This window comes from Falco rusticolus, chromosome 7 (assembly GCF_015220075.1).
Source record: "Falco rusticolus isolate bFalRus1 chromosome 7, bFalRus1.pri, whole genome shotgun sequence".
Lineage (NCBI taxonomy): Eukaryota > Metazoa > Chordata > Aves > Falconiformes > Falconidae > Falco > Falco rusticolus.
The window spans coordinates 28,846,253-28,874,209 of NC_051193.1; the positions used below are offsets into that span (position 1 = coordinate 28,846,253).

At 53.1% G+C, this 27,957-nt stretch overlaps 1 protein-coding gene across 1 annotated transcript; it reads right to left on the bottom strand.

The window, feature by feature from the left end:
• Positions 1 to 1,066: 1,066 nt before the first annotated feature.
• Positions 1,067 to 27,829, bottom strand: LOC119150852 (protein AHNAK2-like). The gene is made up of 4 exons (XM_037393883.1): positions 27,785 to 27,829; positions 27,043 to 27,184; positions 26,043 to 26,215; positions 1,067 to 25,237 (listed from the first exon to the last, which is right to left on the bottom strand). Exons 2-4 carry the CDS (start codon positions 27,176 to 27,178, stop codon positions 2,015 to 2,017), a joined length of 23,532 nt encoding a protein of 7,843 aa, XP_037249780.1. The 5' UTR covers positions 27,179 to 27,184; positions 27,785 to 27,829; the 3' UTR covers positions 1,067 to 2,014.
• Positions 27,830 to 27,957: the final 128 nt, after the last annotated feature.

The following is a 27,957-nucleotide window of genomic DNA, read 5'->3' on the forward strand; positions in this document are numbered from 1 at the left end:
AAATGTCTGTGTTCTGCAGGTCTGTGTCTGTACGCCTTGCATCCTTTTGAGCTCTGCTCTTAGCTACTCCTAAGGTCAGACCCTTGGGTCATACCTTGTTAACCCGGTTGCTTTTTTGCTGATCTTCACCTTTCCCAAAGCTGACAGTAGTCTATTTGGATGAAGGTTTTATTGCTGCTTCTTTTCTCCTCTTCCCTTAACAATGTCATTCATCTTTTAGAAACATCATAGTGATTATTGCTCTGCAGTCATTGCTGTCTCAGAGTTCAATTTTAGTTGACTTGATTCTCTCACCTTTGCAACAGATTCTTACATCTAGTGCTGTCTAGGTGGATTCCTATTTGTGGGCCTAAGTAAATGAATGTTACCCAAGAAACATTTTATGTGAAGGCTGTTTTGCAGGCAGATGCAAGCTGCTGTTAGAAGGGGATGTCCTTTACTATATAAGTTACCTTTTTCTGGACTCAGTTTTTCTGTCTTGATCACTATGTTTTCCTCAGTCCTGATATACGCTGTTGCATCTGATGTAGTAATTTTGGGTCTATTGAACAGTGATTTTTATACTTAGGGAATTGTTGCATGATCCAAATAAATGATACATGCCTAACACTTACATGAACATTCTCTTCAGAGATAGAGTTCTCTTTGGAATAACTGTCAGCAATTCTTTTTAGAATATTTAAGCCTACCACAAAGATACAGAAATGAAGAACATCTCAAGCTACAGATGGTTAGACAACCAAGTACACTTCCTTTACGATCCAGTTTCTAAATGTTTTGTTGTGTCTGCTTTGCCTGTACTAAGTAGAATATAGAGAAAGAAAATAAAGAATGAGAAAACTACCATAAGGAGGTGTGTCTGTACATGTAAATCGATAGAACTTGGGATTGTAATGAGTGAAAAGTCTGAATTACCTGAATTACCCTATTGAGAAACTGTGATGTCATTAAGCAGCCATTTCAACAGGCAGTGGGGTATACTCAAACCTTTTTCAAATTTAAGCTGGGATTTTTCAGAATCAGAAAATGCTAACACTACTATCAGTAACTCACACTACTCAAGTTATTATTCATATGGTGAGTTTATTGTGAATTAAGATACAGACAGTGTTTTAATGATATATGTGAAGGCTGTCACATATGCACTCTGGTTTTCATTGTGCACTGGAGAGAAGCATTAATATAAACAAAGAAGCAAATAATTATATACATCTCCTTTCCCAGAAAATCTTTGAAGCAATTCTGCCACTGTGGCAGATCATTCTGTGCATTTAACTATTTGGTAAATATATACATTAAAATCTATTTATCCACATTTTAATAATTATTCTTTGTCAGCATGTTTCATTTGGGTATCTTAAAAATGTGAATTAGTTATATGGGTTTTGGTATTGAATTTATTCTGTTGATTTTTTTAAAATCCTTTTAAAGCTAAATATGACCCACCACAATAATAAAAAAATGAGAAGAGAGGAAGAGGTAAAGTGCTAGTCTTTCTACACTAGTATTTTGGTTTTATTTTGCATTTTAAAATGTTTGTGGAATATACATATTACTTTAGCTGAAATAAAGAAAAATACTTTAATAAGAAAGCAAAAGTAGGTCAGAAAGGTCCAAAATCTAAACAGGTAAGTATAGTTCTCATAGTACTAGTTTATACTCCATTCTGGAAATAATCTATAATTAAACATAATCAGTGTGTTTTGAGAAGCATATCTAACAAGTCTTTTTGCTGTTGTTGAGCCTTTCAATGGTTTGTTTTCATGGATGGGCTCCTCTGTGCCTGTAGTAATTGTTGTCTTTGGGGCAGATCTGAAGAAATCAGTGTTTTTATCAGTGCACGTTATAGCACATCCATGTACTTGAAAATTTAAATGTAGTAAATTCTGTTAAACTGTTTTCATGAATATTTTGGGGTTTGTTTAATTTTCAGTTACTGGAAAAATTAAGAAAACATTATTTTCTGTACATGTAGATTATTTCATTTTCATTGAGGGTTGAGAAAAGACAATCTTCATTTGGTTGTCTCCCTGGGAATATTAGATTGACTATCTTTTTCTTTCTCCAGTAAGATTAGTTCAGTTCTTGCTGAAGACGTCACAATAGTTTTAGAAACTGGAACATTTGATGAGGCCCCATCAATTTCAACTTTTCCACCCTCTGTTGTTTCTTTAGGTGATAAGCTTTCTTGTGCATCAAAAAATACATCAGGTTTATCTGATGGGCTGTCTTCATCTGAGATTCTTCCCTCTTTATGACCCATCTCTTCTTTGTCAACAGTCTTAGCCTTTTTGGAAGGAGATGTGAAACCAAGCTTGGGAAATCTAAACCATCCAGTTTTTTCAGCTTGCTTAGAAGAATCAATATCTGATGCATCAGCAGGTTTTACATCTTCTGGAAGTGATTTTTTTACTTCTGTTTTTGAATCTGTGCTTGCTTCATCACCAGAAGATGAAAAGCCAATACTTGGAAGCCAAAATTTGAATCTTCCAGGAGATCTTTTACTATCAGTTTTTTCTTTTTCATTGGTTATGTCTTTTTCTTCATCTTCTAGTGCTTCAGCTACACCCTCCTTTTTAGGGAGAGGACCCGCAGTTACTTCTTCTGGTGACTTATCAGGAAGACCCTCTTCAAATTTACTGGAAGGCTTTACTTCAACAGCAAATGTTTTTACCTTTGGCAATCTTACTTCTCCACTAGGTTCTTCAGTCTCACTGTGTGGTTTGTCAGATAATTTAAGCTCAATAGTGCCAGTCCTCTGTGGTGCTACTCCAAAGCTTTCATCAGCACATTTAGGTTTGCTCACTGATTCACTTTCTGTAAAAGATGGCTCCTGGACTAGCACTTCTAAGTTACTGTGTGATTCAGGCAACTTCACCTTGAGCAATGAGAATCCTAAAGTAGGAGTTTTGACTTCTGATGAGAGAATCTCTGATTCTTTCAGTATTTCAGTAGTGTAAATCTCACACCTTTCAATAGCAACATGTTCAGGTTCTACTTTCTCACTCACTTCTTGGCCCTCTACATATGACCAATGAATGTCTTGCCCCGCATCTGAAAGGACAGACTCTATGGTAGTAGTCATCTGTGCTGTTTTAATGTCAGGTTCAGTCAGTGTTAGAATTTTGCTTTTTGCTTTTTGAATACTACCCTCTAGAGCCACTGGTGTTTCTTCAGGGATAGCAGAGCTTGCTTGCAGTTGCACTACTTCAATGTCAGTACTAGATCCCTTTGGATCCATTACCACTTTTGACACTGAAATATCAGCTTCAGTTGGAAGAGCTTTGAAAGTGAATTTTGGTATTTTTAGTTTAGGAATTTTAAGATTGACTTCTGGGCCACCTTGTGATTTTTCCATTGTTTCCACTGTTCTGGTAGATTCTTCCATATGATCTAGGCCAATAGATCCTGCTGTTTTTTGAAACTGCATTTCTGCTGTGCCTGTTTCAGTTTTAGATGCTGAATCAGCTTCTGACTTTGGCAAATTGATACCGTCTTCAAACCCCTGGATTTCTGAACACAACAATCCAAACTTTGGAATCTCAAGCTTGTATGGTTTAATTTTACTTGTTTCTGCTCTGTCTTCTACTTGCACTTCCACCCCTGCAGACATGTCCTTTTCAACACTTTTCACTTGAAATTTCATTTCTGGATCTAGTCTAGTAATTTTCACATCCATCTTCACTCTTGGAACTTCTACTTTTAGATCTTCCAGCTTAGCTATAACATAAGCACCATCTTCTGATCCCTTTGTTGTAGACCATGCATACGTAGCCCTTTTTAATTTGCTCCCTTCACTGTCTTTTCCCATAATCTTAATCTCACCCTTTATCTTTTCTTTTTTAATTACTGCCTCTTGGTTCTGAATATCTAGCTCTTCCTTTGGAAGACTAACATCTATTTTCTCCTGTAGTGCATCCAGAGTAATTTCAGCTGATGGTGGTTTCAATCCTACTCCTGAAGTCTCCAACTTAGTGGAACTTTCTACCTTTGGGAATTCTATATCCTGTGATTTGACTTTATGCTCTTGAAGTGTCACAGTACCTGTAGGAAACCTAGTTGTTGAACTGTCGCCTTTGACAATTTCTGAAGCACTTAAGTATGATTTAGACAATTCTGTTGAAGACACTGTGAATTCTGAAGTATGCATTTTGTGTCCTTCAGCACCGTGCCTAACTATGTCTGCGTAAGTTTCAGTTTTTGGAATATTCACTCTACTGTCTGATCCTTCTGTGGATAATAAAATATCTCCTTCCATCTTTGTCAAGCTAACATCAGAACTCTTCACAGAATCTCCTAATTTTTGAATCCCTTCTTTTCCAATAGTAATTTCAGCAGCTGGGTGTGGTAATGAGAAGGTATTTTCAGCAACACTTAATTCAGTTTGTACTTTGGCAGAGGAAATGCCTGCTTGAGCTTTTTCCGTACTTCTTTCAGTGTCAGCATCACCTTTTTTTTCCTTTAAGGATGCCCTGCCAAATGCAGGTATTCTGAATTTTGGCATTTTAAACCATCCCTGATGTTCTTCAGTTGGAACTTCTTCAGCTTTTATTTCATGTTCTTTCAATTTGCTTTCTTTCTCTTCAAGGCTTTCAATAGCTCCCTCTGTCACTGTTTTATACACTGACTGGGGGCTTATGTCTACCTTTGGAGTTTCAATATCAGCTGTCAGAACTTGGGGTGTTTTTATCTTACAAACACCTACTCCAGGATCTGACATATCAGGTGTAAGTTCTGATGCTGGAACTCCCACAGCAATGTCAGCAAATTCATTTGTCATTTTTAGCTGGGGTAGCTCAGCTTCTATTTTTGGAGAGGTAATCTCTGTCTCTGGGCCTTTCCCTTTTGTTAGGGAGATTCCAAATTTTGGCTTCTGGAATTCAGGCATTTTGATTTTCCCTTCAGGACCTTCCAATTTCATGTTTCTTCCATCCACAGCTGATGTTTTTTCTGTTACTGTTTCAGGGCTCCTCAGTTCAACTGAAGGTTCTCCTTTGGGGAACCTAATACTTGTTTTTTGTATGGTATCTTCATCGGCAGAACTTGATTTTAGGACAACCTGTTGAAAACTCCCCTCTGAGGGAGGCAGAGCAGCATCAGTCTTTGCTGAGCTGACTCCTGTTTCAGTTTGGGAGGCTCCAGTTTCTATTTTAGAAAACCCCAGAGTGGGGATCTTAACATCTGCCAGTTTTATGCTTATTTGTGCCCCTTCTTCTGTCCTTTCGGAATGACTTCTTTCTATATCAGGTATCTGTATTGAATCATCACCCTTTCCTTCTGTTTTAGGAATAGTAGCATCAGCTTCAACTTTTGCTGAATGGGTCTGAGATTTGGGAACCTTGATCTTGGAAAGTGAAATTTTAGGCATGACAAATTGAGGTTTTTTAATTGGGCTTTTTTGTTCAACTTTTCCTGCAGATATTTCCAGATCAAGGGCTGGCCCAGTACCTTGATCATCAGTTGCAGTTCCTCTCACTTCTGTGTCTGTTCTGCTTGACATTACAGCAAGTTTCTGATCTTCCAAACTTGCTACGGAATCCAGTTTAACACTTGCTTCCTTCTTTGGTGACCAACTGAAGGATGGAAGTTTGAATTTTGGCATTTTGAAATGTCCTTCTTTCTCTTCTCCATCTCCATCTTGCTTTATTTCCCCTTTGATTTTTAGTGCTGCATCTGAATCATGAATATTGCTGTCTGATTTTGGAATAGAAATGTCAGCTGATGGGAGGTGAACATCAGCCTCTGATGCCTTATTGTCAGCTTTGATCATTTTGACTTCAGAGCTGTAAGTTTCTTTTCCTGTACCACATTCCATATCCAAATTCGGGGCTTCAATAGCAATATCAGCTATTTCTACTGTTGCTTTTAACTGGGGAGACTTGACTTCTGATTTGGATTGGCTGACTTTTTCTGACACTTTCCCTTTAGAATGTGCAATTCCAAATTTTGGCATTTGGAATTTGGACATTTTTGTTTTAACTTCAGGACCTTCAATTTTTATTTCTACATCGCCCACAGCAATTTCACTTGACGTTCTTTCAACAGTTGTGTCAGGACTCTTCACCTCAAGGGAGCCTTCAGTTATCATCTTGATATCTGAGGTGGAGAGGCTAGCATTAGCAGCAGCTGATTTCAATGTCATTGATGGGAGACTGACATCCAGCGTTGGTGCATCTACAACAACTTCAGCATCAGAGACCTTAGTCGGTATTTCAGCATCAGCATCAGTCATATCAGATGTTATCCTTCCCTTAGAAATTTCAGATTCAGATTTGGAACCAATGTCACTTTCTGATGGTTTTCCCTTAGACCTAGTAATTCCAAATTTTGGTTTTCTGAATTTAGGAATTTTAACTGTAAAGACTGTGTCACCCACAGACGTTTCCGCAGCTGTTGTTTTCCCTCCAGGCTTCAGACTGCCTTGCTCCAAAGAACCATCTTCATTTAAAAACTGAAAATCTGTTCCTGGAAGATTTTCATCAGCAATAGATGATATTTTTGATTCAGATTCTGCTATATTAATTTGGTATTTAGTAAGAGTAATGTCCCGCTTTGGTAAAGAGGAATCCTGTTCACTTTTAGAAGAAACAATATCAACTTTAGAGAAACCAAGGCTAGGAATTCGGAATTTAGTATTTTTAGAGACACTATCCCCCTTACTATCAGGAAGAATTTTAGATCCAGCGCTGCCTGTAAGAACAGCAGGGGTTTCCTCTGTTACAGAATAACAAAGAGCTTCTGCTACAGAAAATTCACCTCCAGATTTACCCTGTCCGTGAGGTTTAAAACTTTTAGAAAGAGAAACCTTAGGCATTTTAAATAGGGAACTTTTAGATTTACCAATTTCATCCTCTTTTAAAGGTGAGGAATCAATTCCAACTTCAACAGCAGATGTTTGGATGTCGGCCCCGGGCAGGGTCACATCAACTTCGGCAGCTCCCGATGGCACTGTCACTTGGGGCTCCTTGAGGCTGACGTCCACATCAGCGGCCACAGTGCCCTTGGCCTCTCTGCTGCTGGACCAGCCAAAGGAAGGCATGCCGAACTTGGGCATCTTGAACTTGCCGTCCTTGGTCTTCGCGGCCTCCTTCTCCGAGGCTTTGGCTTCCCCTTCGAGGGTGAGGGCCGCCTCGGGTGCCTGCACGTCGACGCTGGCCTTTGGAAGGGTGACGTCGACGGACGGGAGGCTGATGTCCACCTTGGGAGCTTTGATGTCAGCTTTGGGCATTTTGAGGGAGGGCTTCTCCAGCTTCCAGCCAGCCCCTTCGGTTTTGAGGCCCAGCGTGGGGCCCTCCACTGCAGCCGTCACGGTGGCAGAGGGAAGGTCGACCTGTGCGGTGGGCAGGCTGATCTCGCCTTCAGGCCCTTCCGCCTTGGGGAGCGACACTCCAAATTTGGGCTTGTCGAACTTGGGCATCTTAAACTTCCCTTTCAGGCCCGTGGCTTCCAGCTCGGCCCCGTCGAGGGAGCCTTTGGCTGTAGGCCCTTTGAGGTCTATCTCGGGCGCCTGGAGCTCGAGGGAGCCTTCGACGGAGGGCAGCTTGATGTCGGGGGCCGCGATGCTGATGTCGCCAGTGCCGGCCTTGAGGTCTGCCTCCGGGAGGCTGGCGTCGACTTTGTGCAGGCTGACCTCTGCATCCAGTTTGGGAGCCTTGACGGTCGGCTTGGAGAAGGCCACGCTGGGCACCTTGACTTTCGGCATGTGTATTTTCATGCCGCCGCCCTCAACTTTGCCGGCAGCCACCTCCAGGCCGCCTTCGACGTCGGGGCCCTGCAGGGCGACTTCGCTCCCCTGGACTTCGGCCTGGGCTTCGGGCAGCACGACCTCGGCCTTTGGCAGGCTGACCTGCACGTGGGGACCTTTGACGTCGGGCAGCTTGACGCTGGGCATCTTGAATCGACCTTTCTCGCCGCCTCCTGCGGCGGCTGTCTCCAGGGCCACCTCCACGCCAGGCGCTTGGGTGTCGGCCCCGGGCAGGGTCACATCGACTTCGGCAGCTCCCGATGGCACTGTCACTTGGGGCTCCTTGAGGCTGACGTCCACATCAGCGGCCACAGTGCCCTTGGCCTCTCTGCTGCTGGACCAGCCAAAGGAAGGCATGCCGAACTTGGGCATCTTGAACTTGCCGTCCTTGGTCTTCGCGGCCTCCTTCTCCGGGGCTTTGGCTTCCCCTTCGAGGGTGAGGGCCGCCTCGGGTGCCTGCACGTCGACGCTGGCCTTTGGAAGGGTGACGTCGACGGACGGGAGGCTGATGTCCACCTTGGGAGCTTTGATGTCAGCTTTGGGCATTTTGAGGGAGGGCTTCTCCAGCTTCCAGCCAGCCCCTTCGGTTTTGGCGCCGGGGACGTCGGCTTTGAGGCCCAGCGTGGGGCCCTCCGCTGCAGCCGTCACGGTGGCAGAGGGAAGGTCGACCTGTGCGGTGGGCAGGCTGATCTCGCCTTCGGGCCCTTCCGCCTTGGGGAGCGACACTCCAAATTTGGGCTTGTCGAACTTGGGCATCTTAAACTTCCCTTTCAGGCCCGTGGCTTCCAGCTCGGCCCCGTCGAGGGAGCCTTCGGCTGTAGGCCCTTTGAGGTCTATCTCGGGCGCCTGGAGCTCGAGGGAGCCTTCGACGGAGGGCAGCTTGATGTCGGGGGCCGCGATGCTGATGTCGCCAGTGCCGGCCTTGAGGTCTGCCTCCGGGAGGCTGGCGTCGACTTTGTGCAGGCTGACCTCTGCATCCAGTTTGGGAGCCTTGACGGTCGGCTTGGAGAAGGCCACGCTGGGCACCTTGACTTTCGGCATGTGTATTTTCATGCCGCCGCCCTCAACTTTGCCGGCAGCCACCTCCAGGCCGCCTTCGACGTCGGGGCCCTGCAGGGCGACTTCGCCCCCCTGGACTTCGGCTTGGGCTTGGGGCAGCGCGACCTCGGCCTTTGGCAGGCTGACCTGCACGTGGGGACCTTTGACTTTGGGCAGCTTGACGTCGGGCAGCTTGACGCTGGGCATCTTGAATCGACCTTTCTCGCCGTCTCCTGCGGCGGCTGTCTCCAGGGCCACCTCCACGCCGGGCGCTTGGATGTCGGCCCCGGGCAGGGTCACATCGACTTCGGCAGCTCCCGATGGCACTGTCACTTGGGGCTCCTTGAGGCTGGCGTCCACATCAGCGGCCACAGTGCCCTTGGCCTCTCTGCTGCTGGACCAGCCAAAGGAAGGCATGCCGAACTTGGGCATCTTGAACTTGCCGTCCTTGGTCTTCGCGGCCTCCTTCTCCGGGGCTTTGGCTTCCCCTTCGAGGGTGAGGGCCGCCTCGGGTGCCTGCACGTCGACGCTGGCCTTTGGAAGGGTGACGTCGACGGACGGGAGGCTGATGTCCACCTTGGGAGCTTTGATGTCAGCTTTGGGCATTTTGAGGGAGGGCTTCTCCAGCTTCCAGCCAGCCCCTTCGGCTTTGAGGCCCAGCGTGGGGCCCTCCGCTGCAGCCGTCACGGTGGCAGAGGGAAGGTCGACCTGTGCGGTGGGCAGGCTGATCTCGCCTTCGGGCCCTTCCGCCTTGGGGAGCGACACTCCAAATTTGGGCTTGTCGAACTTGGGCATCTTAATCTTCCCTTTCAGGCCCGTGGCTTCCAGCTCGGCCCCGTCGAGGGAGCCTTCGGCTGTAGGCCCTTTGAGGTCTATCTCGGGCGCCTGGAGCTCGAGGGAGCCTTCGACGGAGGGCAGCTTGATGTCGGGGGCCGTGATGCTGATGTCGCCAGTGCCGGCCTTGAGGTCTGCCTCCGGGAGGCTGGCGTCGACTTTGTGCAGGCTGACCTCTGCATCCAGTTTGGGAGCCTTGACGGTCGGCTTGGAGAAGGCCACGCTGGGCACCTTGACTTTCGGCATGTGTATTTTCATGCCGCCGCCCTCAACTTTGCCGGCAGCCACCTCCAGGCCGCCTTCGACGTCAGGGCCCTGCAGGGCGACTTCGCCCCCCTGGACTTCGGCCTGGGCTTGGGGCAGCGCGACCTCGGCCTTTGGTAGGCTGACCTGCACGTGGGGACCTTTGACTTTGGGCAGCTTGACGCTGGGCATCTTGAATCGACCTTTCTCGCCGTCTCCTGCGGCGGCTGTCTCCAAGGCCACCTCCACGCCGGGCGCTTGGATGTCGGCCCCGGGCAGGGTCACATCGACTTCGGCAGCTCCCGATGGCACTGTCACTTGGGGCTCCTTGAGGCTGGCGTCCACATCAGCGGCCACAGTGCCCTTGGCCTCTCTGCTGCTGGACCAGCCAAAGGAAGGCATGCCGAACTTGGGCATCTTGAACTTGCCGTCCTTGGTCTTCGCGGCCTCCTTCTCCGAGGCTTTGGCTTCCCCTTCGAGGGTGAGGGCTGCCTCGGGTGCCTGCACGTCGACGCTGGCCTTTGGAAGGGTGACGTCGACGGACGGGAGGCTGATGTCCACCTTGGGAGCTTTGATGTCAGCTTTGGGCATTTTGAGGGAGGGCTTCTCCAGCTTCCAGCCAGCCCCTTCGGTTTTGGCGCCGGGGATGTCGGCTTTGAGGCCCAGCGTGGGGCCCTCCGCTGCAGCCGTCACGGTGGCAGAGGGAAGGTCGACCTGTGCGGTGGGCAGGCTGATCTCGCCTTCGGGCCCTTCCGCCTTGGGGAGCGACACTCCAAATTTGGGCTTGTCGAACTTGGGCATCTTAAACTTCCCTTTCAGGCCCGTGGCTTCCAGCTCGGCCCCGTCGAGGGAGCCTTCGGCTGTAGGCCCTTTGAGGTCTATCTCGGGCGCCTGGAGCTCGAGGGAGCCTTCGACGGAGGGCAGCTTGATGTCGGGGGCCGCGATGCTGATGTCGCCAGTGCCGGCCTTGAGGTCTGCCTCCGGGAGGCTGGCGTCGACTTTGTGCAGGCTGACCTCTGCATCCAGTTTGGGAGCCTTGACGGTCGGCTTGGAGAAGGCCACGCTGGGCACCTTGACTTTCGGCATGTGTATTTTCATGCCGCCGCCCTCAACTTTGCCGGCAGCCACCTCCAGGCCGCCTTCGACGTCGGGGCCCTGCAGGGCGACTTCGCCCCCCTGGACTTCGGCCTGGGCTTGGGGCAGCGCGACCTCGGCCTTTGGCAGGCTGACCTGCACGTGGGGACCTTTGACTTTGGGCAGCTTGACGCTGGGCATCTTGAATCGACCTTTCTCGCCGTCTCCTGCGGCGGCTGTCTCCAGGGCCACCTCCACGCCAGGCGCTTGGATGTCGGCCCCGGGCAGGGTCACATCGACTTCGGCAGCTCCCGATGGCACTGTCACTTGGGGCTCCTTGAGGCTGACGTCCACATCAGCGGCCACAGTGCCCTTGGCCTCTCTGCTGCTGGACCAGCCAAAGGAAGGCATGCCGAACTTGGGCATCTTGAACTTGCCGTCCTTGGTCTTCGCGGCCTCCTTCTCCGGGGCTTTGGCTTCCCCTTCGAGGGTGAGGGCCGCCTCGGGTGCCTGCACGTCGACGCTGGCCTTTGGAAGGGTGACGTCGACGGACGGGAGGCTGATGTCCACCTTGGGAGCTTTGATGTCAGCTTTGGGCATTTTGAGGGAGGGCTTCTCCAGCTTCCAGCCAGCCCCTTCGGTTTTGGCGCCGGGGACGTCGGCTTTGAGGCCCAGCGTGGGGCCCTCCGCTGCAGCCGTCACGGTGGCAGAGGGAAGGTCGACCTGTGCGGTGGGCAGGCTGATCTCGCCTTCGGGCCCTTCCGCCTTGGGGAGCGACACTCCAAATTTGGGCTTGTCGAACTTGGGCATCTTAAACTTCCCTTTCAGGCCCGTGGCTTCCAGCTCGGCCCCGTCGAGGGAGCCTTCGGCTGTAGGCCCTTTGAGGTCTATCTCGGGCGCCTGGAGCTCGAGGGAGCCTTCGACGGAGGGCAGCTTGATGTCGGGGGCCGCGATGCTGATGTCGCCAGTGCCGGCCTTGAGGTCTGCCTCCGGGAGGCTGGCGTCGACTTTGTGCAGGCTGACCTCTGCATCCAGTTTGGGAGCCTTGACGGTCGGCTTGGAGAAGGCCACGCTGGGCACCTTGACTTTCGGCATGTGTATTTTCATGCCGCCGCCCTCAACTTTGCCGGCAGCCACCTCCAGGCCGCCTTCGACGTCGGGGCCCTGCAGGGCGACTTCGCCCCCCTGGACTTCGGCCTGGGCTTCGGGCAGCGCGACCTCGGCCTTTGGCAGGCTGACCTGCACGTGGGGACCTTTGACTTTGGGCAGCTTGACGTCGGGCAGCTTGACGCTGGGCATCTTGAATCGACCTTTCTCGCCGTCTCCTGCGGCGGCTGTCTCCAGGGCCACCTCCACGCCGGGCGCTTGGGTGTCGGCCCCGGGCAGGGTCACATCGACTTCGGCAGCTCCCGATGGCACTGTCACTTGGGGCTCCTTGAGGCTGACGTCCACATCAGCGGCCACAGTGCCCTTGGCCTCTCTGCTGCTGGACCAGCCAAAGGAAGGCATGCCGAACTTGGGCATCTTGAACTTGCCGTCCTTGGTCTTCGCGGCCTCCTTCTCCGGGGCTTTGGCTTCCCCTTCGAGGGTGAGGGCCGCCTCGGGTGCCTGCACGTCGACGCTGGCCTTTGGAAGGGTGACGTCGACGGACGGGAGGCTGATGTCCACCTTGGGAGCTTTGATGTCAGCTTTGGGCATTTTGAGGGAGGGCTTCTCCAGCTTCCAGCCAGCCCCTTCGGTTTTGGCGCCGGGGACGTCGGCTTTGAGGCCCAGCGTGGGGCCCTCCGCTGCAGCCGTCACGGTGGCAGAGGGAAGGTCGACCTGTGCGGTGGGCAGGCTGATCTCGCCTTCGGGCCCTTCCGCCTTGGGGAGCGACACTCCAAATTTGGGCTTGTCGAACTTGGGCATCTTAAACTTCCCTTTCAGGCCCGTGGCTTCCAGCTCGGCCCCGTCGAGGGAGCCTTCGGCTGTAGGCCCTTTGAGGTCTATCTCGGGCGCCTGGAGCTCGAGGGAGCCTTCGACGGAGGGCAGCTTGATGTCGGGGGCCGCGATGCTGATGTCGCCAGTGCCGGCCTTGAGGTCTGCCTCCGGGAGGCTGGCGTCGACTTTGTGCAGGCTGACCTCTGCATCCAGTTTGGGAGCCTTGACGGTCGGCTTGGAGAAGGCCACGCTGGGCACCTTGACTTTCGGCATGTGTATTTTCATGCCGCCGCCCTCAACTTTGCCGGCAGCCACCTCCAGGCCACCTTCGACGTCGGGGCCCTGCAGGGCGACTTCGCCCCCCTGGACTTCGGCCTGGGCTTCGGGCAGCACGACCTCGGCCTTTGGCAGGCTGACCTGCACGTGGGGACCTTTGACTTTGGGCAGCTTGACGTCGGGCAGCTTGACGCTGGGCATCTTGAATCGACCTTTCTCGCCGCCTCCTGCGGCGGCTGTCTCCAGGGCCACCTCCACGCCAGGCGCTTGGGTGTCGGCCCCGGGCAGGGTCACATCGACTTCGGCAGCTCCCGATGGCACTGTCACTTGGGGCTCCTTGAGGCTGACGTCCACATCAGCGGCCACAGTGCCCTTGGCCTCTCTGCTGCTGGACCAGCCAAAGGAAGGCATGCCGAACTTGGGCATCTTGAACTTGCCGTCCTTGGTCTTCGCGGCCTCCTTCTCCGGGGCTTTGGCTTCCCCTTCGAGGGTGAGGGCCGCCTCGGGTGCCTGCACGTCGACGCTGGCCTTTGGAAGGGTGACGTCGACGGACGGGAGGCTGATGTCCACCTTGGGAGCTTTGATGTCAGCTTTGGGCATTTTGAGGGAGGGCTTCTCCAGCTTCCAGCCAGCCCCTTCGGTTTTGGCGCCGGGGACGTCGGCTTTGAGGCCCAGCGTGGGGCCCTCCGCTGCAGCCGTCACGGTGGCAGAGGGAAGGTCGACCTGTGCGGTGGGCAGGCTGATCTCGCCTTCGGGCCCTTCCGCCTTGGGGAGCGACACTCCAAATTTGGGCTTGTCGAACTTGGGCATCTTAAACTTCCCTTTCAGGCCCGTGGCTTCCAGCTCGGCCCCGTCGAGGGAGCCTTCGGCTGTAGGCCCTTTGAGGTCTATCTCGGGCGCCTGGAGCTCGAGGGAGCCTTCGACGGAGGGCAGCTTGATGTCGGGGGCCGCGATGCTGATGTCGCCAGTGCCGGCCTTGAGGTCTGCCTCCGGGAGGCTGGCGTCGACTTTGTGCAGGCTGACCTCTGCATCCAGTTTGGGAGCCTTGACGGTCGGCTTGGAGAAGGCCACGCTGGGCACCTTGACTTTCGGCATGTGTATTTTCATGCCGCCGCCCTCAACTTTGCCGGCAGCCACCTCCAGGCCGCCTTCGACGTCGGGGCCCTGCAGGGCGACTTCGCCCCCCTGGACTTCGGCTTCGGCTTGGGGCAGCGCGACCTCGGCCTTTGGCAGGCTGACCTGCACGTGGGGACCTTTGACTTTGGGCAGCTTGACGTCGGGCAGCTTGACGCTGGGCATCTTGAATCGACCTTTCTCGCCGTCTCCTGCGGCGGCTGTCTCCAGGGCCACCTCCACGCCGGGCGCTTGGATGTCGGCCCCGGGCAGGGTCACATCGACTTCGGCAGCTCCCGATGGCACTGTCACTTGGGGCTCCTTGAGGCTGGCGTCCACATCAGCGGCCACAGTGCCCTTGGCCTCTCTGCTGCTGGACCAGCCAAAGGAAGGCATGCCGAACTTGGGCATCTTGAACTTGCCGTCCTTGGTCTTCGCGGCCTCCTTCTCCGAGGCTTTGGCTTCCCCTTCGAGGGTGAGGGCCGCCTCGGGTGCCTGCATGTCGACGCTGGCCTTTGGAAGGGTGACGTCGACGGACGGGAGGCTGATGTCCACCTTGGGAGCTTTGATGTCAGCTTTGGGCATTTTGAGGGAGGGCTTCTCCAGCTTCCAGCCAGCCCCTTCGGTTTTGGCGCCGGGGATGTCGGCTTTGAGGCCCAGCGTGGGGCCCTCCGCTGCAGCCATCACGGTGGCAGAGGGAAGGTCGACCTGTGCGGTGGGCAGGCTGATCTCGCCTTCGGGCCCTTCCGCCTTGGGGAGCGACACTCCAAATTTGGGCTTGTCGAACTTGGGCATCTTAAACTTCCCTTTCAGGCCCGTGGCTTCCAGCTCGGCCCCGTCGAGGGAGCCTTCGGCTGTAGGCCCTTTGAGGTCTATCTCGGGCGCCTGGAGCTCGAGGGAGCCTTCGACGGAGGGCAGCTTGATGTCGGGGGCCGCGATGCTGATGTCGCCAGTGCCGGCCTTGAGGTCTGCCTCCGGGAGGCTGGCGTCGACTTTGTGCAGGCTGACCTCTGCATCCAGTTTGGGAGCCTTGACGGTCGGCTTGGAGAAGGCCACGCTGGGCACCTTGACTTTCGGCATGTGTATTTTCATGCCGCCGCCCTCAACTTTGCCGGCAGCCACCTCCAGGCCACCTTCGACGTCGGGGCCCTGCAGGGCGACTTCGCCCCCCTGGACTTCGGCCTGGGCTTCGGGCAGCACGACCTCGGCCTTTGGCAGGCTGACCTGCACGTGGGGACCTTTGACTTTGGGCAGCTTGACGTCGGGCAGCTTGACGCTGGGCATCTTGAATCGACCTTTCTCGCCGTCTCCTGCGGCGGCTGTCTCCAGGGCCACCTCCACGCCAGGCGCTTGGGTGTCGGCCCCGGGCAGGGTCACATCGACTTCGGCAGCTCCCGATGGCACTGTCACTTGGGGCTCCTTGAGGCTGACGTCCACATCAGCGGCCACAGTGCCCTTGGCCTCTCTGCTGCTGGACCAGCCAAAGGAAGGCATGCCGAACTTGGGCATCTTGAACTTGCCGTCCTTGGTCTTCGCGGCCTCCTTCTCCGGGGCTTTGGCTTCCCCTTCGAGGGTGAGGGCCGCCTCGGGTGCCTGCACGTCGACGCTGGCCTTTGGAAGGGTGACGTCGACGGACGGGAGGCTGATGTCCACCTTGGGAGCTTTGATGTCAGCTTTGGGCATTTTGAGGGAGGGCTTCTCCAGCTTCCAGCCAGCCCCTTCGGTTTTGGCGCCGGGGACGTCGGCTTTGAGGCCCAGCGTGGGGCCCTCCGCTGCAGCCGTCACGGTGGCAGAGGGAAGGTCGACCTGTGCGGTGGGCAGGCTGATCTCGCCTTCGGGCCCTTCCGCCTTGGGGAGCGACACTCCAAATTTGGGCTTGTCGAACTTGGGCATCTTAAACTTCCCTTTCAGGCCCGTGGCTTCCAGCTCGGCCCCGTCGAGGGAGCCTTCGGCTGTAGGCCCTTTGAGGTCTATCTCGGGCGCCTGGAGCTCGAGGGAGCCTTCGACGGAGGGCAGCTTGATGTCGGGGGCCGCGATGCTGATGTCGCCAGTGCCGGCCTTGAGGTCTGCCTCCGGGAGGCTGGCGTCGACTTTGTGCAGGCTGACCTCTGCATCCAGTTTGGGAGCCTTGACGGTCGGCTTGGAGAAGGCCACGCTGGGCACCTTGACTTTCGGCATGTGTATTTTCATGCCGCCGCCCTCAACTTTGCCGGCAGCCACCTCCAGGCCGCCTTCGACGTCGGGGCCCTGCAGGGCGACTTCGCCCCCCTGGACTTCGGCCTGGGCTTGGGGCAGCGCGACCTCGGCCTTTGGCAGGCTGACCTGCACGTGGGGACCTTTGACTTTGGGCAGCTTGACGCTGGGCATCTTGAATCGACCTTTCTCGCCGTCTCCTGCGGCGGCTGTCTCCAGGGCCACCTCCACGCCGGGCGCTTGGATGTCGGCCCCGGGCAGGGTCACATCGACTTCGGCAGCTCCCGATGGCACTGTCACTTGGGGCTCCTTGAGGCTGACGTCCACATCAGCGGCCACAGTGCCCTTGGCCTCTCTGCTGCTGGACCAGCCAAAGGAAGGCATGCCGAACTTGGGCATCTTGAACTTGCCGTCCTTGGTCTTCGCGGCCTCCTTCTCCGGGGCTTTGGCTTCCCCTTCGAGGGTGAGGGCCGCCTCGGGTGCCTGCACGTCGACGCTGGCCTTTGGAAGGGTGACGTCGACGGACGGGAGGCTGATGTCCACCTTGGGAGCTTTGATGTCAGCTTTGGGCATTTTGAGGGAGGGCTTCTCCAGCTTCCAGCCAGCCCCTTCGGTTTTGGCGCCGGGGACGTCGGCTTTGAGGCCCAGCGTGGGGCCCTCCACTGCAGCCGTCACGGTGGCAGAGGGAAGGTCGACCTGTGCGGTGGGCAGGCTGATCTCACCTTCGGGCCCTTCCGCCTTGGGGAGCGACACTCCAAATTTGGGCTTGTCGAACTTGGGCATCTTAAACTTCCCTTTCAGGCCCGTGGCTTCCAGCTCGGCCCCGTCGAGGGAGCCTTCGGCTGTAGCCCCTTTGAGGTCTATCTCGGGCGCCTGGAGCTCGAGGGAGCCTTCGACGGAGGGCAGCTTGATGTCGGGGGCCGCGATGCTGATGTCGCCAGTGCCAGCCTTGAGGTCTGCCTCCGGGAGGCTGGCGTCGACTTTGTGCAGGCTGACCTCTGCATCCAGTTTGGGAGCCTTGACGGTCGGCTTGGAGAAGGCCACGCTGGGCACCTTGACTTTCGGCATGTGTATTTTCATGCCGCCGCCCTCAACTTTGCCGGCAGCCACCTCCAGGCCGCCTTCGACGTCGGGGCCCTGCAGGGCGACTTCGCCCCCCTGGACTTCGGCTTGGGCTTGGGGCAGCGCGACCTCGGCCTTTGGCAGGCTGACCTGCACGTGGGGACCTTTGACTTTGGGCAGCTTGACGTCGGGCAGCTTGACGCTGGGCATCTTGAATCGACCTTTCTCGCCGTCTCCTGCGGCGGCTGTCTCCAGGGCCACCTCCACGCCGGGCGCTTGGATGTCGGCCCCGGGCAGGGTCACATCGACTTCGGCAGCTCCCGATGGCACTGTCACTTGGGGCTCCTTGAGGCTGGCGTCCACATCAGCGGCCACAGTGCCCTTGGCCTCTCTGCTGCTGGACCAGCCAAAGGAAGGCATGCCGAACTTGGGCATCTTGAACTTGCCGTCCTTGGTCTTCGCGGCCTCCTTCTCCGGGGCTTTGGCTTCCCCTTCGAGGGTGAGGGCCGCCTCGGGTGCCTGCACGTCGACGCTGGCCTTTGGAAGGGTGACGTCGACGGACGGGAGGCTGATGTCCACCTTGGGAGCTTTGATGTCAGCTTTGGGCATTTTGAGGGAGGGCTTCTCCAGCTTCCAGCCAGCCCCTTCGGCTTTGAGGCCCAGCGTGGGGCCCTCCGCTGCAGCCGTCACGGTGGCAGAGGGAAGGTCGACCTGTGCGGTGGGCAGGCTGATCTCGCCTTCGGGCCCTTCCGCCTTGGGGAGCGACACTCCAAATTTGGGCTTGTCGAACTTGGGCATCTTAATCTTCCCTTTCAGGCCCGTGGCTTCCAGCTCGGCCCCGTCGAGGGAGCCTTCGGCTGTAGGCCCTTTGAGGTCTATCTCGGGCGCCTGGAGCTCGAGGGAGCCTTCGACGGAGGGCAGCTTGATGTCGGGGGCCGTGATGCTGATGTCGCCAGTGCCGGCCTTGAGGTCTGCCTCCGGGAGGCTGGCGTCGACTTTGTGCAGGCTGACCTCTGCATCCAGTTTGGGAGCCTTGACGGTCGGCTTGGAGAAGGCCACGCTGGGCACCTTGACTTTCGGCATGTGTATTTTCATGCCGCCGCCCTCAACTTTGCCGGCAGCCACCTCCAGGCCGCCTTCGACGTCAGGGCCCTGCAGGGCGACTTCGCCCCCCTGGACTTCGGCCTGGGCTTGGGGCAGCGCGACCTCGGCCTTTGGTAGGCTGACCTGCACGTGGGGACCTTTGACTTTGGGCAGCTTGACGCTGGGCATCTTGAATCGACCTTTCTCGCCGTCTCCTGCGGCGGCTGTCTCCAAGGCCACCTCCACGCCGGGCGCTTGGATGTCGGCCCCGGGCAGGGTCACATCGACTTCGGCAGCTCCCGATGGCACTGTCACTTGGGGCTCCTTGAGGCTGGCGTCCACATCAGCGGCCACAGTGCCCTTGGCCTCTCTGCTGCTGGACCAGCCAAAGGAAGGCATGCCGAACTTGGGCATCTTGAACTTGCCGTCCTTGGTCTTCGCGGCCTCCTTCTCCGAGGCTTTGGCTTCCCCTTCGAGGGTGAGGGCTGCCTCGGGTGCCTGCACGTCGACGCTGGCCTTTGGAAGGGTGACGTCGACGGACGGGAGGCTGATGTCCACCTTGGGAGCTTTGATGTCAGCTTTGGGCATTTTGAGGGAGGGCTTCTCCAGCTTCCAGCCAGCCCCTTCGGTTTTGGCGCCGGGGATGTCGGCTTTGAGGCCCAGCGTGGGGCCCTCCGCTGCAGCCGTCACGGTGGCAGAGGGAAGGTCGACCTGTGCGGTGGGCAGGCTGATCTCGCCTTCGGGCCCTTCCGCCTTGGGGAGCGACACTCCAAATTTGGGCTTGTCGAACTTGGGCATCTTAAACTTCCCTTTCAGGCCCGTGGCTTCCAGCTCGGCCCCGTCGAGGGAGCCTTCGGCTGTAGGCCCTTTGAGGTCTATCTCGGGCGCCTGGAGCTCGAGGGAGCCTTCGACGGAGGGCAGCTTGATGTCGGGGGCCGCGATGCTGATGTCGCCAGTGCCGGCCTTGAGGTCTGCCTCCGGGAGGCTGGCGTCGACTTTGTGCAGGCTGACCTCTGCATCCAGTTTGGGAGCCTTGACGGTCGGCTTGGAGAAGGCCACGCTGGGCACCTTGACTTTCGGCATGTGTATTTTCATGCCGCCGCCCTCAACTTTGCCGGCAGCCACCTCCAGGCCGCCTTCGACGTCGGGGCCCTGCAGGGCGACTTCGCCCCCCTGGACTTCGGCCTGGGCTTGGGGCAGCGCGACCTCGGCCTTTGGCAGGCTGACCTGCACGTGGGGACCTTTGACTTTGGGCAGCTTGACGCTGGGCATCTTGAATCGACCTTTCTCGCCGTCTCCTGCGGCGGCTGTCTCCAGGGCCACCTCCACGCCAGGCGCTTGGATGTCGTCCCCGGGCAGGGTCACATCGACTTCGGCAGCTCCCGATGGCACTGTCACTTGGGGCTCCTTGAGGCTGACGTCCACATCAGCGGCCACAGTGCCCTTGGCCTCTCTGCTGCTGGACCAGCCAAAGGAAGGCATGCCGAACTTGGGCATCTTGAACTTGCCGTCCTTGGTCTTCGCGGCCTCCTTCTCCGGGGCTTTGGCTTCCCCTTCGAGGGTGAGGGCCGCCTCGGGTGCCTGCACGTCGACGCTGGCCTTTGGAAGGGTGACGTCGACGGACGGGAGGCTGATGTCCACCTTGGGAGCTTTGATGTCAGCTTTGGGCATTTTGAGGGAGGGCTTCTCCAGCTTCCAGCCAGCCCCTTCGGTTTTGGCGCCGGGGACGTCGGCTTTGAGGCCCAGCGTGGGGCCCTCCGCTGCAGCCGTCACGGTGGCAGAGGGAAGGTCGACCTGTGCGGTGGGCAGGCTGATCTCGCCTTCGGGCCCTTCCGCCTTGGGGAGCGACACTCCAAATTTGGGCTTGTCGAACTTGGGCATCTTAAACTTCCCTTTCAGGCCCGTGGCTTCCAGCTCGGCCCCGTCGAGGGAGCCTTCGGCTGTAGCCCCTTTGAGGTCTATCTCGGGCGCCTGGAGCTCGAGGGAGCCTTCGACGGAGGGCAGCTTGATGTCGGGGGCCGCGATGCTGATGTCGCCAGTGCCAGCCTTGAGGTCTGCCTCCGGGAGGCTGGCGTCGACTTTGTGCAGGCTGACCTCTGCATCCAGTTTGGGAGCCTTGACGGTCGGCTTGGAGAAGGCCACGCTGGGCACCTTGACTTTCGGCATGTGTATTTTCATGCCGCCGCCCTCAACTTTGCCGGCAGCCACCTCCAGGCCGCCTTCGACGTCGGGGCCCTGCAGGGCGACTTCGCCCCCCTGGACTTCGGCTTGGGCTTGGGGCAGCGCGACCTCGGCCTTTGGCAGGCTGACCTGCACGTGGGGACCTTTGACTTTGGGCAGCTTGACGTCGGGCAGCTTGACGCTGGGCATCTTGAATCGACCTTTCTCGCCGTCTCCTGCGGCGGCTGTCTCCAGGGCCACCTCCACGCCGGGCGCTTGGATGTCGGCCCCGGGCAGGGTCACATCGACTTCGGCAGCTCCCGATGGCACTGTCACTTGGGGCTCCTTGAGGCTGGCGTCCACATCAGCGGCCACAGTGCCCTTGGCCTCTCTGCTGCTGGACCAGCCAAAGGAAGGCATGCCGAACTTGGGCATCTTGAACTTGCCGTCCTTGGTCTTCGCGGCCTCCTTCTCCGGGGCTTTGGCTTCCCCTTCGAGGGTGAGGGCCGCCTCGGGTGCCTGCACGTCGACGCTGGCCTTTGGAAGGGTGACGTCGACGGACGGGAGGCTGATGTCCACCTTGGGAGCTTTGATGTCAGCTTTGGGCATTTTGAGGGAGGGCTTCTCCAGCTTCCAGCCAGCCCCTTCGGCTTTGAGGCCCAGCGTGGGGCCCTCCGCTGCAGCCGTCACGGTGGCAGAGGGAAGGTCGACCTGTGCGGTGGGCAGGCTGATCTCGCCTTCGGGCCCTTCCGCCTTGGGGAGCGACACTCCAAATTTGGGCTTGTCGAACTTGGGCATCTTAATCTTCCCTTTCAGGCCCGTGGCTTCCAGCTCGGCCCCGTCGAGGGAGCCTTCGGCTGTAGGCCCTTTGAGGTCTATCTCGGGCGCCTGGAGCTCGAGGGAGCCTTCGACGGAGGGCAGCTTGATGTCGGGGGCCGTGATGCTGATGTCGCCAGTGCCGGCCTTGAGGTCTGCCTCCGGGAGGCTGGCGTCGACTTTGTGCAGGCTGACCTCTGCATCCAGTTTGGGAGCCTTGACGGTCGGCTTGGAGAAGGCCACGCTGGGCACCTTGACTTTCGGCATGTGTATTTTCATGCCGCCGCCCTCAACTTTGCCGGCAGCCACCTCCAGGCCGCCTTCGACGTCAGGGCCCTGCAGGGCGACTTCGCCCCCCTGGACTTCGGCCTGGGCTTGGGGCAGCGCGACCTCGGCCTTTGGTAGGCTGACCTGCACGTGGGGACCTTTGACTTTGGGCAGCTTGACGCTGGGCATCTTGAATCGACCTTTCTCGCCGTCTCCTGCGGCGGCTGTCTCCAAGGCCACCTCCACGCCGGGCGCTTGGATGTCGGCCCCGGGCAGGGTCACATCGACTTCGGCAGCTCCCGATGGCACTGTCACTTGGGGCTCCTTGAGGCTGGCGTCCACATCAGCGGCCACAGTGCCCTTGGCCTCTCTGCTGCTGGACCAGCCAAAGGAAGGCATGCCGAACTTGGGCATCTTGAACTTGCCGTCCTTGGTCTTCGCGGCCTCCTTCTCCGAGGCTTTGGCTTCCCCTTCGAGGGTGAGGGCTGCCTCGGGTGCCTGCACGTCGACGCTGGCCTTTGGAAGGGTGACGTCGACGGACGGGAGGCTGATGTCCACCTTGGGAGCTTTGATGTCAGCTTTGGGCATTTTGAGGGAGGGCTTCTCCAGCTTCCAGCCAGCCCCTTCGGTTTTGGCGCCGGGGATGTCGGCTTTGAGGCCCAGCGTGGGGCCCTCCGCTGCAGCCGTCACGGTGGCAGAGGGAAGGTCGACCTGTGCGGTGGGCAGGCTGATCTCGCCTTCGGGCCCTTCCGCCTTGGGGAGCGACACTCCAAATTTGGGCTTGTCGAACTTGGGCATCTTAAACTTCCCTTTCAGGCCCGTGGCTTCCAGCTCGGCCCCGTCGAGGGAGCCTTCGGCTGTAGGCCCTTTGAGGTCTATCTCGGGCGCCTGGAGCTCGAGGGAGCCTTCGACGGAGGGCAGCTTGATGTCGGGGGCCGCGATGCTGATGTCGCCAGTGCCGGCCTTGAGGTCTGCCTCCGGGAGGCTGGCGTCGACTTTGTGCAGGCTGACCTCTGCATCCAGTTTGGGAGCCTTGACGGTCGGCTTGGAGAAGGCCACGCTGGGCACCTTGACTTTCGGCATGTGCATTTTCATGCCGCCGCCCTCAACTTTGCCGGCAGCCACCTCCAGGCCGCCTTCGACGTCGGGGCCCTGCAGGGCGACTTCGCCCCCCTGGACTTCGGCCTGGGCTTCGGGCAGCGTGACCTCGGCCTTTGGCAGGCTGACCTGCACATGGGGACCTTTGACTTTGGGCAGCTTGATGTCGGGCAGCTTGACGCTGGGCATCTTGAATCGACCTTTCTCGCCGTCTCCTGCGGCGGCTGTCTCCAGGGCCACCTCCACGCCGGGCGCTTGGATGTCGGCCCCGGGCAGGGTCACATCGACTTCGGCAGCTCCCGATGGCACTGTCACTTGGGGCTCCTTGAGGCTGGCGTCCACATCAGCGGCCACAGTGCCCTTGGCCTCTCTGCTGCTGGACCAGCCAAAGGAAGGCATGCCGAACTTGGGCATCTTGAACTTGCCGTCCTTGGTCTTCGCGGCCTCCTTCTCCGGGGCTTTGGCTTCCCCTTCGAGGGTGAGGGCCGCCTCGGGTGCCTGCACGTCGACGCTGGCCTTTGGAAGGGTGACGTCGACGGACGGGAGGCTGATGTCCACCTTGGGAGCTTTGATGTCAGCCTTGGTATATTGAGATATTTCTTTTTTTTTATGTGGTACTATACTGATATCTCCCTTTGTTATGTTTACATTACTTTTTCTAATTAGCATTTCTTCTCCTGTCTCTTCCAAAATATTCTCCGTTTTGCACGGTTTTATAGTTAGAGTTTTTTGGCTTGGCATCTGGCCTTGAGATATTTGTGCTATATCTTCTGCATTTATTTTTCCTTTCGAGATCCCTATTTCAATTTCCTCATTTGTAACCTTCATTTCTTCTGGTAATACACTCCTTTCTTGTTTTGCACTTGCTTCTAGTGCTGGAACTTCTCCTTCCCTATCACTTTCCTGATCTTCAGTTTGCCCTGTCTGATCCTTTGTTGTTGCCCAAGTAAATGTAGGTAATTTAAACTTTGGAAGTCTGAATTTGCTTTCTGTTCCCTCCATATCCTTTTCTCCTGTCTTTATGCCAATGTTCATCTTAAAGGTTTTATCACTTGTGGACATACTGTCTTCTTCTATCTGTGCCTTTTTTACAATATCTACAGATTCAGCTGTGCTTTCCTCTCTCAATATTTTCAGTTCAGCTTTAGGTGTTTTGTCCATTTTGAATTTTGGCATTTGTATTTTCCAAGTAGATACTTCTGATTCTTCATCAGGCATGTTAGGATTCAGGTCCAAATTCCTGCCATCCTCTGAACTCATATCAGCTGTTTTTTCTGGTACTGAATGTGGAACATGACTTTCCATTTTGGTGTGTTCAGTCTCTGGCTCTTTTCTTTTGGGCACTGAAATCCCGAATTTTGTTTTCTGAATTGTTAGTATTTGTGTATCTTCTTTGGTTTGTTTTTCCCCTGTTTCCAGTGTGTCAGATGTTGTATGTAACTCTGCTTTAGCAGTGCCAATTTCTAGACCTTTTACCTGTATATGTCCTTGAGCTGTGTGACCTGTCATATCTATGTTAATTCCACTTTCCCCTTCTGTTTTATCTGCTGTTCCTTTCTGTTTCTTTTTTCGGGATTTTGATGAGACTGTTGGCATTTGTTTAGTTGGGCTTTCTTTCAGGTCAGTTGTTTCCATACTGGGCTTCGATACCTTTGCTGTTATAGCTGGTATGTCAGATACAGTAATTTTTGATGTTGATTCCTTGTCTTTTTCTTTTTTAATTCTTATTTCAACTTCAGGGCATTTTTTGGTATGAGATGGAATGCCATTTTTTATATCTTTTAAGTCTTTTGTTAACGTTTCATGTACCTCCCCTGTTCTAATTTCATAAGCAGGAGATGTGGTATATTCAACAGTCAGGATTTCAGGATTTTCCAGGCTGATATCTTCTTTACGTATTTTCTCTTTTTCAGGTAACAGTGTAGTTTTTATTTCTTTTTTTTGCTTGTCTTGTGGTTCAGGTTTGGATCTGTGCATTTTGAATCCAATGCTAGGGAACTTCAGTTTCTTTTGGCTTCCTTTTTTTTCTTTGATATGAACTTCTTGTTGAAATTGAGACTCTGTGTCTGTGCTTGTAGGGGAAATATCCTGTATAGCAGGCTCATATGCATCTGATGTACTATGAGATCTTCTGTGGCCCAGTATCTTTTTATTTTTGATTGACTGGAATTTTGGCCATGATAATCTATCTTTTTTAGGTCTCTTGCTTCTTCCTACCCTTTGACTTACAATTAATGTTTCCCTGTCTTCTTCTGAAATGGTTTTTCCTGAGTAATGCAGTGTTTCTTCAGGAATGCTGTCACTGAGTTCTTTTTCCTGAAAGAACAAATAGTAGTCAGAAAATTAAAAATAAACTAAATAGAGGTGCAAAACAAAATAAAATGCATACTATAAAATATGCAGAAAAAAGTGCTTTTATTCACAGTATCAACTTGTTATATAAAAAATTCCTCAAAATGGTGTATATAATTCAGGCAGAAATTACATAAAACAAATGGGTTGTATGACTGTAATATCTGAATTTCTGAAGGTCTGCATTCTTTGCAAAACATTGCAGTAAATAGAGGTTTCTATATGTATGTCTCTCCCTATATATGCCTGGATATATATAAAGGATATCTATATTAAGAAATATATATGTATTTGAAGAGAAAAATAATTCTGAATGTGATGGAGACCTATGAGCAGATCATGTCTGTGATGATATCAGTGATTAAACACATGTTTTTAAGAGAAACTTTCATTGATGAGCTTTTGAGAAAAATATTTACAGATACTTTACATTTTGGAAAATATTGAATATAAGTACTGAAAAGGCTCATCTGAGCCTGTTCTATCAGTGAATACTTACAAAACAAAACAAAGCAGACTCACTAGAGAATATTTTTCTACCCTAACACGAGACTGTAGCTTTATTCAAAATTTATGGTCTTGCCAAGGTTGTTTAAAAATCTGCAAATATAACGTGGATTTTTTTCCCCTGTCACGGATATTCATGCTAGTAAGTTGAAACATATGAGCCTTAAGAAGACTCAAATGCATATTTTCTGGTGTATCTCCACACAACACAATACAATGTTATCCAGATTTTGTAAACTAATCAAATATCTACCTGACTTACTCTTTCCTTCTTGTACTGGACTGTAGAGTGAATATGTTCTAGCTCTTCTTTCCCAGCAATTTTTCTTTTGAGGCTGAATTGGACTCTGTATGGCTCAGAATATTGGAGAATCTTGAGTGCGTCTTCATATTTGATATTATCAAAAAATATTGTAGCACTTAGAAGCTGATCACCTGGAAGTAGAATCAGAAATAATTTTAATTGGTTTGTGTTTTCTTGCAGTTTTTCAAACTCTGCTGAAATAATGCCCACAAAAACCCCCAATCACCTTATCACATCCTATTTATTTAAAATATGAAATTATGTTCACATAATAGAATCACAGAGTAGTTAAGGCTGGAAAGGACCTTTGGAGATTATCTAGTCCAACCACCCTGCTCAGAGAAGGGTCAGCTACATTCAGTTGTCGAGGTCTGTGTGCAGTCAGGTTTTGAAGATTTTCAAGGATCATGACTCCGTAACTTCTCTGGAAAATTTATCAACTATTATTTTTCATTCCATTATATATTGGTTATTTATTATATTCTAGTGTCTGACCACCCTTACAGTAACAAAGATTTTTCTTACATCTTTCAGTATTTAGGCTTTGGGGTTTTGTTCTTGTTTAAATCATTTTTTATTGTAGTTTTGTGGCATACTATTTTGCAAAAGAAACAAAGGCAGGTTCTTAATAAATGTTATGAGTCAGGGATTTTTTAATTTTAATTGTGTATATACCACTTTCTACATATCTTTTTCACTGTTCCAATGAAAATTAGATATTTTTTTTTAATGGTATACAAAAAAAATCACATTTCATTATTGTTCAAGAAACTGATCTTTAAAATTATTAATATGCAAAGGTTAAGGTCACATATAACATTGGTTGGTTTAGGATCTGTTATTTCTATTACCTAAAGAGATGACAGATCAATTAGGTATCTATATGCATACACAGCTACATACCTGTTATTTCAAGCTATAAAAAAACCCCAAAACAAAACAGAAAATCAGACTGTACCTTCTCTCAGACTAAATATTTTTGAAGCAGGAGATTCCTTAAGTACTTTTTTAATAAATATTCCTTCATTTCCTCCACCCATCACACTAAAACCACTAGCACCAGCTTCCACTTCTGTTTTCAGGGTCACTTCCATTGTCTCCTAGATACAGAAAAAGGTATGAAATTATAATTTTTATTTGTGTCAAAGTGTTCTACATTATTATACAATAAAAGTTGACTCTCCTCAGGTATATTTTCAGTAGCTCAAGAAAGATTATCTGAAACAGAAAATGTACTTGTTCAGCATGGGTTTGATTCTGTTCTAAATTAGAATTCAGCACATGTATTATGGTTATGCTGAATCAAGGTTTTGGGGAAAATAGGTTATAATTTTAGAATGTGAAATATATGGAAACTTTTAGGGCTGAAAGACTGTATTTTCTGTTAAGATGTTAAGTACATGAGTTAGAGTCAATGGTCCGGAAAAGTCAGATTAATAGCTAATGCTGTACTGTACTCAAATCAGGGAAGGCTAAAGAATGCTGAAAAAATTATGCAAAGACCCCACACAGGGCAAGTAAGTGTTCATGCCTGTGACACAGATAGGCTATTTATGAAGTTTCTGGTCAAAACAAGTCTAAAGTGACTCTTTGCCCATTTGTCCTTCCCTCCATCTGCAAATCCATGTCTGTGTGTTGTAATAGACCTTACTATTTTGCAAGCCACATGCTTAGAAACTACAGAGTGCTTTTATACCAACCTGTGGATGACTCTGTTTTGCTTTGTCTGTAGAATATTTTTTGTTTTCTTCTTGAAGCTGAAAAATAATTTGCAATTATTTAGTGTTCGGAAATCATGCTGTTGCAAAGTATAACAAAAGTCCTACATCAGTTAAAATCCCTGGTTTAGACTAAGAACTGCAGTTGGCTTTAA